Source organism: Mytilus trossulus, chromosome 10 (assembly GCF_036588685.1).
Source record: "Mytilus trossulus isolate FHL-02 chromosome 10, PNRI_Mtr1.1.1.hap1, whole genome shotgun sequence".
In the NCBI taxonomy this organism is placed as follows: domain Eukaryota; kingdom Metazoa; phylum Mollusca; class Bivalvia; order Mytilida; family Mytilidae; genus Mytilus; species Mytilus trossulus.
Window position 1 is genome coordinate 2772927 of NC_086382.1, and position 15119 is coordinate 2788045.

The 15119-nt window shown below is 30.9% G+C and overlaps 1 protein-coding gene across 2 annotated transcripts; it reads left to right on the forward strand.

Annotated features, from left to right (window-relative positions):
- The first annotated feature begins 2367 nt into the window (after window positions 1-2367).
- LOC134686729 (WD and tetratricopeptide repeats protein 1-like) lies at window positions 2368-13808 on the forward strand. 2 transcript variants are annotated; one of them, XM_063546435.1, is made up of 14 exons: window positions 2368-2629; window positions 4389-4472; window positions 5344-5390; window positions 5823-5934; window positions 6570-6757; window positions 7299-7523; window positions 8155-8243; window positions 8838-9038; window positions 9295-9430; window positions 9763-9945; window positions 11200-11429; window positions 11820-11991; window positions 12497-12689; window positions 13257-13808. In XM_063546435.1, the coding sequence occupies exons 1-14, from the start codon at window positions 2573-2575 to the stop codon at window positions 13443-13445; spliced, it is 2106 nt and encodes a 701-aa protein (XP_063402505.1). In that variant the 5' UTR covers window positions 2368-2572; the 3' UTR covers window positions 13446-13808. The 2 variants fall into 2 exon arrangements, with proteins under 2 accessions (XP_063402505.1, XP_063402506.1); XM_063546436.1 differs by lacking the exons at window positions 2368-2629; window positions 4389-4472 and adding an exon at window positions 4509-4528.
- The last annotated feature ends 1311 nt before the right edge of the window (window positions 13809-15119 follow it).

Consider the following 15119-nt stretch of genomic DNA (forward strand, 5'->3'; position numbering starts at 1 on the left):
AATCATTATTATAAAGGCACAGTGGCGGATCCAGAACTTCCCTATATAATCAACCAGTTTTTGCCAGCCTTGCCCCCTGATAAACTTGGATTCGGAATATATAATGAAGCATTATATATATGGCAAACAAACGACTATTAAAAGCTTTTGAAAAAAAACAAGCCACATGAGCATAATTTGACGGGGACAAAAATTAAATTATTCTGAATTAAGGATAATTAATCGTCTTGGATTACCTATAGATCCGGGTCAATTAATGAATCTAAAAGTCATCAACTTTTAACAGTTCAAGGTGGTATGGGTGTCTTTGGCTTGGGTATATGCCATGTTGTACTTCTTTGATACATATTTGTTTGTTTTTTCTAGTGATTAAGATTATAACACAATAAAATTGAGAATGGAAATGGGGAATGTGCCAAAGAGACAACAACCCGACCATAGAGCATACAACAGCCGATGTTGAACCCCTATTTTTGACCTTTTGACCTATATTGTCTGGGATTTTTTTTTGTTCACACATCGTTGTCAATATAATGGAATTTGATGCAACTGTCATACAAGCGATAGGTCTAGCTAGCTTTAAAACCATGCACTAATAATCCACCATTTTGAACATAAGAAAATGCCTGTACTTAGTGAGGAATATGACAGTTGGTATCCATATACAAAAGCAGATGCATTTGTTTAATGTGTGAGCTTTTAGTTTTGCCTTGATTAGGGACTTTCCTTTTTGAATTTTCCTCGGAGTTCAATATTTTATGTGAATTTTAAGGTCCAGGTTTTTAATTGAATTAGCAAAATTTGATGAAAAATGCAGATAAATAATGTGAATTTTCATTTAAAAGAACAAAGGACGGTAGGTCCGGTAAGGACTCATTTTGTCCTCAAATTTCAGTTTCATCTGACGAAAGATTTTGACCACTTTTTAAACACTTAAGTGTCTATTTCATTTGATTCAATTAGTTTTTGTGAAAGATTTTAACTAATAAAGTCATTAAAAACTATCCGATTCAAGCTCAAATATGAAAAATCTCTCAAATATGCCAAAACACGTCACTTTTCAGATGGTTTTTGTCAAAAATGAAAGTAGCCGCATCCGTGTTCATCCACAATCTTTATATATGTTATGTATTATTATAAAATACAACTTACATTTCAATATTATGGATGAACACGAATGCGGCCACTTTCGTTTTACACGGAAACCGTCTAAAATTTAACTAAAATGATAGAATTTTGAAGATTCCAGTAATTTAGCATGACTTAATGGTGCTATAACACGATATTTGTGCATTGTATTGTCAAAAACAGCCCATATTTATGTAGCAGAAGCATTCAAATGTCCAATAAATAACTAAAAATTTACATTTTAACAATTTTGTAAAACTGCCATATTTTGGGGCCAAAAAGGGGTCTTACCGGACCTATACTCCTTTATAAGATTTTATAACTCATAAATATTATTATTTTTATAAGCTTAGATTAATTATGATTGATTTTTAATGATTTTAAATTTGTATTTTAAGAAATCGTGCATTTTCTGAAGGAATCTACATGAAATTTTGCTATGTTTATATTTTACCCGAGAAAAAAAAAACCCACTGCGGGAATGGATCGTAACCCTTGGCTAACCGGCATATGGAAGATGCCAGTGATATTTTACCCTGTCACGTTATTCCATACACAATGTGTCATTTTGTCACAACCTGTAGATTAAGAAATGCTCGGTGAGGCTATCTTTTTTTATTTTTTGGCAAAGTATGAAAACGTTCTATATCCTTTTTAATTTATACACTCACATACCACCTTAATAATCTCAAGCATGTCAAATTGGTGGTATATGCAGATAAATAGCTTACTATCAGTGGTGCCTCCAAAATTTTCAGTGGTCCAGTGATTTAGCACTGCTGTAACTAATAAAAAGCATTTATGAAGATCATTATAGTCCTATAAACCATGTGAGAACGTCTACAGATTTTTTTTTTTAAATTGCTTTCATTAAAATTGAGGCTGACACGATCAATAGATTAATAATACTATGTAATTCAAAATGAATATTTTATATGTCTCTGATTATACCAAAATAATAAAGAAGGTCAATAAAAAATACAAACCTTTAGACAGAGTTAAGATCAGTTAACTTGAAGCTGAGTACTTCGTTGTATACATTGTACAATATATACCAGGTCACAGGACTTGTGCTTTCAAATATAATAATTGCTATATATATTTTAAATAGTATAACTCAATGTAAACTCCAGAACTATGGCAAAATAACAAAAAGTGTTGACAATCAATTTAAAGTTGTATTTTGCCAAATTCGTTTCGTAGAATTAAACATGCAATTTATAACTACATGCACTTTTCAGAATATCAACAAAGTGTGATTTGTGGAGTGACAAGTGGAGATCAATATAAATAAACAGTAGATTATAATAATATTGAACGATTTGGTAAAATCTACAGAGTTGATATTGATATAGTTTCATTGTCTAGCTATAGATGTTGATTTGTGAACGATGGATACTTGAACGGAGCAAAATCCTGGTTTTGTTTTGACTCTCATTTTCAGATGATCATGGCATTCCAAAATGGATTTCTCAAAAGAAAAGTAGACCGGGAAATAAATGTAATTACATAAATGTATTTTTTATATTGTACATGCACAGTATTTACACAAAATATATGCAAACACACAATCATGGTCATGAGCATTAAGTCGTCCTGAATATGCATGAAATATTTGCCACTGGACATTAAGCAACCAACAATATACACCTTATCGCTATTTGTTCGACATTACTGGATATCACACAAGTTCCAGTAAAATTTTGACGTTATAAAACAAAATATTTGACCATACAATCGAGAAAAGAGATTGTTGTATGCGTCAAAAGTTGAAGCGGCCAGGTCAGCCAGGATTATCGATAAGATGTATCAATCAATCATGAGTATTAATAAAGGGATCCTTGTGGAATTCTGTTTCTGAAAAGACTTTCTGATCAGGTCTTGTACTAACTGATGATAATGATTGATGGCTGCTTAACGTTTACATGGTTTAGTCCAAATACAGTGTACATGTACATTGTATTTATGATGTCTTGGAAGGCTATTTTACTTTTTGCCTTGACATTGCTGTAAGGCGTCAGAGCAAAAGATAAAATAACCTTTCAATATGTCATGATTTTTTGAACTACTCAAGATCCAGCAGCAAATTGATATGCATATTCAGCATGAGAACATATCATGCATATGTTAATGTTATACAAATATTAACCCTGCTTTGTACTAGACTGACACCCTGGCTATGAATCAGATTTTTAACTTGCTAGTTCACTCACAAGGCAACAGTCCTTAATGCTGCATGCTTTGTGGAGAAGCAGCAAATACCAATACTTAAGTCTTTGGTTTGACCCTACTTCCCTCAATCAAGGAGAACTTAATTGCTACTACCAGACCATTGAGGCGATCTTTCTGACTGTTGATAATCTTGTACCAAATTATCTCCCTTTTATCTCGCTTTTCAATCTGTATTGCTTGTTCTCTGGGTTTGCAATATGAAATTTATCAGACGGTCAGGAGGTTATGCTGAATAATTATGTTATATAGATATATATGAAGATGTGGTGTGAGTGCCAATGAGACAACTCTCAATCCAAATAACAGTTTATAAAATAGATATAAGAATATGTGGTGTGAGTGCCAATGAGACAACTCTCCATCCAAATGACAATTTATAAACGTGAGCCATTATAGGTCAATGTACGGCCATCAACACCGAGCCTTGGCTCACACCGAACAACAAGCTATAAAGGGCCCCAAAATTACTAGTGTAAAACCATTCAAACAGGAAAACCAACTGTCTAATCTATATAAAAAAACGAGAAACGAGAAACACATACATGACGTATAAAAGTATATATTTGTATTATTATAGAGAGGATTTGATAGGGGTTCAAAAATCACAAATTAATACTCTATGATTAACTATCCACCACGATCCTACACTTGAGCAAATGACTGTCCATTGAATATAGAACTTTTCTACCATTTTGATTTTCCGTCCAATTTACATAATGTATATAAATGTTGAAATAAAATCCTGTTAAATATATGTAATGTTGCATTGTTAAATACTGGTATGTAAATGAAGAAGACTTTATACATTTATGTAAGTCTATTTGACTGACGCTTTATCCAATTTTCATGTATCAACATGATCAAATGCACATGAAATACATTTTGTATGTTTGAACTAAACTCCTGTTAAAAAATGATTTATTTACAGCTTGACATATTTTATTAGCCCTTGTGTATTGTTTGTGACTCTACTGACCTACATGTACATGTGGTATTTATGTGAAGTTGATTTGGTTTTTACATTTCAGAATGTCAGTAGACAAACATTTGAGAGAAGTTTACAAGTTACTCCAGAGTTAATAGATAGACTGGGGTTAGAGAAAGAACTTGAGGTAAATATGACCCAATGTTCTTATGGGTAAGACTGGGGTTAGAGAAAGAACTTGAGGTAAGGCTTTTTTGGTTATGTTCCAGTGTTCTCCCCAGATATTTCATTTAGTATCCTGGTAAACAGGTAAAATTGAAATATCATCTTGTTTTCAAAAATTATAGCATCACATCCATAACCTAATCTAAAAGAAAACCACATCAGACAGCATCACATTACCATGATGCTAAAAGGCCCTGAGAACAACTGTGTTCTTTTGTTCTTTTAATTGTTACAGAAAAGCTGTGAACACTCTCAGATTCAAGTTTGGTAGCTGATCTCAAAATGTGTTACAGGATGTTTGATCCTTTTATATTCAATATAATACATCTACATGTTTTTTTACATTGCTTAAAAGAGGGACGAAAGATACCAAAGGGACAGTCAAACTCATAAATCTAAAACAAACTGACAATGCCATGGCTGAAAATGAAAAAGACAAACAGAAAAACAATAGTACACATGACACAACATAGAAAACTAAAGAATAAACAACACGAACCCCACCAAAAACTAGGGGTGGTCTCAGGGGCTCCAGAAGGGTAAGCAGATCCTGCTCCACATGTGGCACCTGTTGTGTTGCTTAAGTGATATCAAATCTGGTAAATAGTCTTATTCCGTAGGTCACATTCATGAAAGGAAAGGGGATTGTAGTTACGATGTAAGGAACATATCTGATATCATTTGTGAAACAGTTATTCTATAATGGTCAAACAACTATATATAATTAATATCTGTCAGATTTCTGTAGGATCTTGAAACATGTGCATAGACAAGATAAAGTTAAAAAGTCAATGATCTCCAATAGATTCTAATTCACATGTTTATATTTCCAGGGCCACCATGGTTGTGTTAATTGTTTGGAATGGAACGAGAAAGGAACGTAAGTGCACTATCTTGACCTGCCATAAATTTTAAATACCGGTACTATACTTAACAAATTTTCTTGAAAAATGAACTTTGGTTTGTAGGCAAAAATATAAATTGAGTAAGTATCATGATAATGCTTAAATACCTTTTATACAACTCTCAAACATAGACTAGAAACAACTCTCTACCAGGGACCTTTTTAGTCTTTATATAACTAAGCTTTACTGTGCTAAGTAATTTTGTTAAGAGCAAATTTCATAATGACTTGTTTTATGCATAATGAGTTGTAATGATACATGTACATGTGTGGTGTAATAGGCATTGTTGATTTTTAATAAAGCTAGGCATTTTAGCAATAATTTACTTGGTTATTACATGAGGAATCTGCCACTTTCATTTGACTTTATTATTCTGCCATCATTAAAATAGTATTTCTATACTTCAGGTTATTAGCCAGTGGTTCAGATGATGTCCAAATTATTATATGGGATCCATTTCATCATAAAAGTTTGACAACGTTACGAACTAGACATGAAGGAAATATCTTCTCTGTCAAGGTAAACTAATGACATTGAACAGTACTAATTCTACTGCACCAGATGAACATTTTGACAAATGATTTTTAAAAGTCTCTTCCGATTTAAAGCCTATTAGAAACTGATAGAGCTGATATATAATTGAAAATTGAAAAAAAGTATAGCGATATGGAGACAATTGCAAGGAATCAGAGCTAGGCATTATGGAGATAATGTTTTAAAATTTCAAATGATTTGCCAAGATTATGAAGTTGATTAATATACTAAAAAATTAGAAATTATTGCGAGATTTATATTATTGCAAAAAATGCGACAGGGTTATAATCGCAATAATTCAAACTCGCATTTTGAAATTGATTATCTGAATCAAACAGGAATTATCTTAACATAGCAAAAATGAAAATCGTATTTTAATCTTAAATGACAAAATCGCAATAATTAATGCACCCAATAATTTTTGAATTTACATTACTGTCATGTCTGTAAACCTGTTAAATATTTGATTTTTGCAGTTTTGTGAAACATCTGAGGACAAATAAAACATTTGTTTTTTTCAGTTTTTACAGTATTGTATGTCTTTTATTCAAGAGTAATCTACAATTTACGAAAAGCATCTTAAAATTAAAATTCTTGAATGTAAATTTTTTTTTCTTCAGTTTCTGCCAAATTCTAATGATTCCATACTTGTATCCGGTGCAGCTGATTGTAAAATCCATGTACATGATCTCAATCAAGAGGAGACGACTCACGACTTTGGTTGTCATAGTGGCAGAGTAAAACGTCTGGCTGTAGCTCCTAATGTGCCATTTATGTTCTGGAGTGCTGCTGAAGATGGCGCTATCATGTAAGTTATCAAGGGGAGATAATTCATTACATTAGTTGTCATAGGTGCTATCATGTAAGTTATTAAGGGGAGATAATTCATAACTTTGATTGTCATAGCAGCAGATTAAAATGTCTAGTTACAGCTGAAGATGGGGCTTTCATGTAAAGTATTAAAGGGATGATTCTGATTACCAAAGTATAATTATTTACTTGAATGCAGTTTTATTCTGTGATGCCATGGAAATATGGATGATACATGTATACACATATTAGATGATGGCAATTCATGATTTGGTTATCATTTGGAAAAACTAAAATTTATAACCAAGGCTCTTAATGATCTTTGAGCTTTTGAATTTTATACTAACCTTTAAGTTATTAAAACGGGATACATCTCATGATATTGGTTGTAATTAAGACAGAATAAAAGTCATAATTAGTTGTTTAGAATTGAAAAAGTACTGCATATTGATGCCTTATGAAAAAATGTTTTGTACAAATGAATACATTCTGTATGATTTAATAAGTCAAAGTGCATTTATCTTTTGTACATGTTGTAGGCAACATGATTTAAGAACACCCGAAACCAGTAAAACCAACCCCAAAAATGTCCTGATTAATCTGAACGCCCACATGGGAGGTAATGCCGAAGCCAAATGTATAGCTATAAACCCCGTCAGACCAGAGCAGATAGCTGTAGGAGCTAACGATCCATATGTAAGGCTGTACGATCGTAGAAAATTAACTTGTAAAGCCATGAAAATGCCAGAGGAAACTAATGGAAGGTATGTCAGACATTTTATTTGACTTTTTGGCAAGAATTTGAAAGAAAAAAAAACCAGTATTCAACATGTTCAAAATGAAGTTTGTAAGAAATTAGAGTAATATGATCAAAATAGAAGCAGAAATTAATGTAAATGTGAGATCTATACTGAATTGATTGTGTAATCTTAAGGTCGTTTAAATGATGACAGGATACCATTGTCTCTATGAATTGGCAATCAGTTCATACTTACACATAAACAAATTAAATTCTTAAACATGTTGTCAGCTTGTTTACTTGCTTTAAAAAAACCTGCACTTGACCAATACAGTACAAACGCTATATTCTAGGAATTTTCACAGTGATTACCAAAGATAGTGGATCATCCACTTGAACTATCAATTTGGACATGTTGTTTAGTCCCTGAACATGATGAATGACATGGATTTAACTAATTAAAGGCAACTGTACATGTACTGCCTTCAACATAAGAAAAACTCATACTGTAAAATGGCTATAAAAGACTTACCATTAAAATATCAAAGATATCAATTTAGAAAACTAATTGCTTAATAATGATTATACATTTTTAAGAAGTACATGCTGACCAATAAGAAAAATGGGCAATTAACACTTATATTTTTGTATTCCAGAACTCTATGGGACAGTCCATCAAATTCAATACAGTATCATCCAGATGATTATGCAATGCAGCAAGACTCTGTCCAATATTTTATAGCAGGTAAGCCTTACTGTACTAGTGAATATTGTGGAGGATATGTTATTAAAAAGGTTTCCTGTTATTTATCTGTGACAATTAGGATTGTCTTAGCGCTTTGTATATAAAAACAAAATGTAACACAAAACAAAGTATGAAAAATGCAGTAAAGCTTCATACAAAGTATGAGAAATGCAGTAAAGCTTCATAACACAAAGTAGTAGATAGAACTCCATGGTGTGTTTGCCTCGAGCTCAGATTCAGGTGGTCTTGTACTCCTTAGTTTTATCAAGTTCACGAATCCAATATTTATTTCTGGAAATCAAAGAAGTTTTGAAATACATTCTATTTGGGCCCAAATCCATGTAGCACTTTCTTTTTTAAGGTTGTGATTGATAATGAAATCTACAAAATTTAGTACCAACAGGAATGGTTTGGAATAAATAAAAAAATTATAAGTTTTGATACAATTATTTTTTTGCTCATTAACCTGAAAGCACAATATTTAATTAAGCTAAAGTTGATATCAAATTTTCAACAATCATTTCTGAATTTACAGTAACACATGGATAAAAATACTTGACCAATATGTAACAATTATATGTTTTTTTTTATAAGGCCACCTTCCACAAAAACAGAAAGACTACAAGAAGCGATACAGAACCTTAGCGTCCACCTACCTGACATTTAGTCCTGACGGAACAGAGTTATTGGTCAATCTGGGCGGAGAACAGATCTATTTGTTTGATGTCAACTCACAGAGAAAAGCTCAGAAGTTTGACATATCAATGATTCTAGCTCAAAATGGCGTTGTTAAAGGTTTGTATTTTTAATAGAAATTTGGATTCAAAATCATTTATACATCAATTTATTATATAATGGGGTTCAGAGTTCAGTCAAATCTTATACATATATGTGTAATAAACAGAGGGAACAGCTGAAAATAAGACAGCAAGGTTCCTTTATATCTGTGTAAATTAACCTGAAAAAAAATGTTTTTGATTTGATATGACACATTGTTACTTATTTGGTCAGAATTTGAGTTTTCATATTTTTTTTTTGTGTTTGTCTACAGAAGCAGCTTGTACAAATGGATTTAATCTACATAAAAATGGTACAACGAATGGTGTTGCTAATGGTGTACAGGCTGCTGCCGCTGCTGTGATGAAGGCAGAATTAGAAGTGGACGCTAAATATAGATCTGTTAAAAGGTAGAATTGCAGGAAAACTTTTAAAAAGATAGATTTGTCCAACTGAAAATTGTGTTTTTTTTATTATATTTAAGTATGAAGCTGTATAAGAGAGGTGAGAGATACTAGAGGTACATTCAAACTTGTTAGTGTAAAAAAAATTGACAATGCCATGTTAAAAAAACAAATATTTCCATAAGGCAAACACCAATTTACAAAAGACAACTCAGTGTTATCAAGATTATGACAAGTAGATTTGCCTGCCAGAAAAGTTCCTGTTGCTTATTGATTCTTTCAAATGGTATTGTTATCAATTTCTGCAGTGATTTCAAGTAATGTTTTATTGATTTTAGGCACAAGCTGGATAATAAAGGCTTACCACAGGCAGTTGAGATACTTAAGAAGAAAGCTAACAGTTATTTTGAAAAAGAACATTACTCTAAAGCTATTTACTTATATAACCAAGCCGTAGCTAGATCTTCTAATTCATCTGTGTTGTTTGGGAATAGAGCAGCAGCTTATATGAAAAGAAAATGGTAGGTTGCTTTTGTAATGACTTGATTTAAGGGCCATTTGGGGCTATTTTTTTTTATATATTTGAAGTTAGCAAAAGCAGTATATATTCAGTAAGAGCTGTTTATGGTCTCCATTATAAAAGTCATAAGAAACCTCAAATTGAAAAAAAATCATGCATATGTTTTTTATAACTAAATGGATAGTTTTCATTATACAACTTATGTACATATACATTTTTCTGAGAAAAATTCATTAATTTGTCCACATTTAGAAGAAGTTTATTTATTTTTAATTGCTTGCTTCCAGGAAGCAATTCGCCGACATATTTTCCGTAAGCATAGTGACCTGAGCGTAACCCTCCTCGTAAAAATCCGGCGATCGCAATACGCATGGATCTGTCATTGAAATAAACAATTATCTGTTTGAACATGTTAAACACATGCTCAATACCCATGTTTTTTGTTGTTTATTTACTATAAGGTGACAATCGTTAAAACACGGCATTTAATGAGCAGCCATATTTGTTAAATCATAACAGACAGAGAGAAAAAAAAATTTGACGATTATACGATATATTTGTGTAAAAAATGACAAATTTGTGGACAGAGTTCTAGGTTTATGATATATACATCCATTGGTTCAAGAATTGGATAAACATTATTTTTCACCACTCACTGGTTTCAAATGACTTTAATATTCATTATTATTTCAAGATTTAAAGTGATACATGTTAATGTATAGACATGTGAGAAAAAGAAATACAACATTTTTTGTAAGCTTTTCTTTAAAAGTTGGACATTCACAGCCTAAGTAAGCCAATAATATAGATTTTAGGGAAGAGTGACATCTCTTGTCAATTAGAACCAGGATTAGATCAAGTTAAAATAGTGGGCATGGTTCAAGGATTTTTGTAAAAATTTATGTAGATTTTGTTAGATTTTCTAATTGTGTTTACCCCAAAAATAAAGATCACATGCACAAACCAAAGTAATTATACAACACAGTGTTTATCTATTCCTAAATACATATGTATATACCAATTAGTTTTGTGTGCGAAAATTACATGATTTTGTGATAAATGAAAATAATCACATTTTTATTGCATGCTTGATGTTTGGAATGTTAACTGGTGTAGGAAGTTCTTTAATCTTTTAAAATGTTTGATATTTTTGTTGAACAGTACTAGTGCTAAATTGCATCATTTGTAGATTGAAACTCATAAAACCCACTTCTGATTAGTTGAAATTTTAACCTTTTGACCTTTAATATTTCAGGGATGGAGATTTATATGCAGCATTAAGAGACTGTCATAGTGCTTTACAATTAGATCCAAACCATTTAAAAGCTCACTTTCGATTGGCTAGATGTTTATATGAGTTGTCATGGCCACAGGAAGCCTATGATTGTTTACAACAATTTAAAAACAAGTTTCCAGACTATGCTAAAAGTAACGCTTGTGAAGCATTAGACAAAGATATTAAAGCAGCCATTAGCTCTAACGCAGGTAAGTAATAGAGTTGTCATGAGGGTTTGGATGGGATTCAAATGGAGAAAAATGGAGAAAAAAATAAGATAATAATGAGATGTTTAAAAAGATTCAATGGAAAGAGTATGATAGACAACATAAAATGATAAAAGAGAGAAATGGCTTACACATCGAATTAAAGAATTATAAAAAATAAAAGGACACATCTGCTTATTTTTGTTTGAGCCTGTCATGTTTTCCTGTATTAAAAAAATTAAAAGAACTAATTTTGAATTGATGATTTTACATATACGCAATGAACATGATAAAGAGAAATATTAAATTTTAACATCCTTAATATTGTCCTTTAAATATGTTAATATTATTATCCTATTTTGAAATAAAGTATATTTGTTTGTGAATCTATAGATGATAAAGACCCAGATAATGCTGTAGATCCACAAGCTGCTATGAGAAAGAAGTCCTTCCCAATATCTGACCAGGAGAAATTATGGCGGGAAGCAGCATTTGACCATGAGTCCAGGTTCTGTGGGCATTGCAATACAACTACAGATATAAAAGAAGCTAATTATTTTGGAAGGTATAATTTAGTTGAATTTACTTTAATAAGAGCGACATGCTTGCAGTAATTTAAGTAGATACTGTCAAGTCTAGTAAGTCTTAACATTTTGTTGTAAAATGAAGGACTTATTAGATCAAGATTGGAATTAGCATTGTTTTTATTAAAGGAATTGAGCAAAGAACTTATAACTTCTAGAGAAAACAAAACCACTCTTAGTTATCTCTTTATATTTGCAGAGGAAAACATTCAAAAGTTGTTATATATATATACATGTATATATTTTATGGAAGTACTGTATACTTGTTAGATACAAATAAAACACAGTTACTGCAAATTTATATTTAGACATTTTTTTATTATTGTGAAAAATTTGGTAATGAAAGTTTTTGCCTAAGCATTTTTTGTAATTGAAATAAAAGATATCACTTTTTGTCAGTTGTTAAAAAATTGCTATTAAAACCCAAACACAAATAGAATGATTATTTTCTAAATTTACAGCACATTGTGTAATTTTTTTTTGCAGCAATGGTCAGTATATAGTAGCAGGATCTGACGATGGTTCTTTCTTTATATGGGAGAAGAATACTACAAATATTGTACGGGTATTAAAGGGAGATGACTCTATAGTGAATTGTCTACAGCCACATCCAAGTCATTGTTTGTTAGCCACCAGTGGAATAGATCCAGTGGTACGATTGTGGAGTCCTTTAGCAGAGGTATATTTGCATTTTGTGATCAATTGATTGGTTGATTAATTAATATATAGAGGCAATGATTACATTTATTAATATAAAGAAAATTTATTATTAATTACATTTCTATGTACCTTGCTGTGTACCGGAATGCAAATACTTTATTTAATCTAATTGAAAGTGCCTGCTTCCTAGCATATACATATCTGTTTAGTAGAATTATAATTATAGGCACTTGTGTTTAGTATAATTCCTACATATAACATTGAAAATGAATAAATAAATAACTATCCTTCATACAAGACTGGATAATAGAATTGAAATTGTTAACCTTTTAGAATACATCATTAAGTCTATAAATTACATGATATCTAGTTTCTGAAGTGAAAAATTTCTCTTATTTTTATTTGGACCAACATTGATTCAAATTGTCACTGTTACTGTTCAAAGCTAGACTATTTTAATCATGACTTCAAGGTTTTTGTTAGCTTTTATTTTAGATTCATGTTTTTTCGGAGGATTTAAGTTTTCGATGTCATATTAATATTGCAAAAATGCAGAATTAGGATTGATAAAATTCTTTTGTTTCAGGATGGTTCAAAGAACGAAAGAGAAATTGATAACTCAGATGACGCAGCATTAGCCAATCAAAAGAGAATGAATGCTGACCCCTTAGAGGTCATGCTAATGAACATGGGATACCGGATCACTGGAGTGTTTGATGTAGATGAAGAAGAAGAACAGAGGGGTGACCAAGGGGTCAATTGTCGACCCAGTTGAGTTGCCTTGATTTATAGATTAATAATTTAAGACAGTTTATTAAGTTTAAAACTTGTTTTTGTATATGAATTGTTATTGTGATGTTGTTAAACCAGATTATGATACATAATTATTTAAATGGCTGTATAACAGTATTTTGTCCCCCCTGTGTAAGGGCCTCATTGCTTGATAGATATTTGTTAGCTCCCTTTGATTATTTAAATGTATGACAAGTCTGGATCATACATATGTTTTGAAGTAAAAATTGAGGAGTTCATTGATCCATGCTTTCTTTTGATTTGAATAGAAGAAAGAAAATCAAAATGTTTACATAATTAGGTATTGTTTTAATTCCTAATGGATTTTGTATTTTTGATTATAAATCATAATTAATTCAAAAATATGTATGTGCAGGAAATAAACATTGTTATTTTAATCCTTTTAAAAACAAACTTGTGAAAATGTAAACAAATTGTATTTTCATGTACTATTTGTATTCTTAAAATATTCTTCTATATATCAATTTAGATAATTCTTACTAAAATTTGCTCAAAATCTCTCTGTTTGGTGTATCTATGTAAAATGATATACTTGCTTGGAATGATATGTGTCAGATATAAGATATTTTGTCAGAGGGATCGAAGTAATAAAATCATTTAATTCTGCTTTCATGCTCACATTAAAAAAAACATTAAATGATCTAGACAAAAGCTCAAAAGAAAATATAACTCTTTATAATCATGAAAATCAGTTAACTCTAATGATCTGAAAACTATTCGTAAAAATTGATCCCTCATATCAATGTAAAATATTTCACAAATTTCATAGATTTTCAATCTTATTTTCTCCTTTTATCCCAAAATTCCTTGTGTAACATCTAATTAATTTTAACAGTATGCTCAAGTTTGATGTATTTGCTCGAAGCCGTTTTAAAGGTATCCTGTATTAAAAGATGCTCAATTTTAAGAAATAAAAATCTTGAATATCAATTTTATGTTTAAAGATATATATAGATTCTACCACTGCATCGAGTGTGATACGATATTTATCCACTCTCGACAGTTAAATTTTTAAATTTTAAATGCGAGGCTCTCCAGCATTTTAAATATTTAAAATTTAACTGTCGAGAGTGGATAAATATTGTATCACACTCGATGCAGTGGTAGAAACTATATATATCTTTAAACCTTTTTTTCCTGCTGTTACAATAGGAAATTCAGAGAAAAACAAGAAAATACAACGTCATAATCTGATGAAGAACTGAGATCAAATGAATCACATGTTGATTTAATTTTTTTTATACAATGGGTGTGGAAAGGGATAAATTGATGAAGAATTAGAGAAATATATATATATCATTACTTATTTCATATCCTTTCCACAACCAGTTGATTAATATATTTTTGATAACTAATGTTTTGATAAATTTTTCTTGATTTTGTAATTTGTCAGTTTTCAATACTGATATCAAATTGTCTTGCAATTCTCTTGTTTTGGCTATTAAGATGTCAACAAAAACACATAATACATGTTTTGAGCATATGCAATGGCAAATCATCATCCATTTTGTCAATAAAAAAAATCATTGCTTCTAAGCATGACAGGAAGTGTGTTTATAAATTGTGTATAAAGTACATTATCGCTATTTTGTGCATTTTTCCTTTGATCTTTTTTTGTGATAATTTTCATATCATG

Coding starts and splice junctions, on each gene's coding strand:
- LOC134686729 (XM_063546435.1), top strand. CDS start 2,573: ATGATCATGGCATTCCAAAATGGATTTCTCAAAAGAAAAGTAGACCGG. Junction 9,946..11,199: donor GCTTATATGAAAAGAAAATG/GTAGGTTGCTTT, acceptor TTAATATTTCAG/GGATGGAGATTTATATGCAG. Junction 11,430..11,819: donor AGCCATTAGCTCTAACGCAG/GTAAGTAATAGA, acceptor GTGAATCTATAG/ATGATAAAGACCCAGATAAT.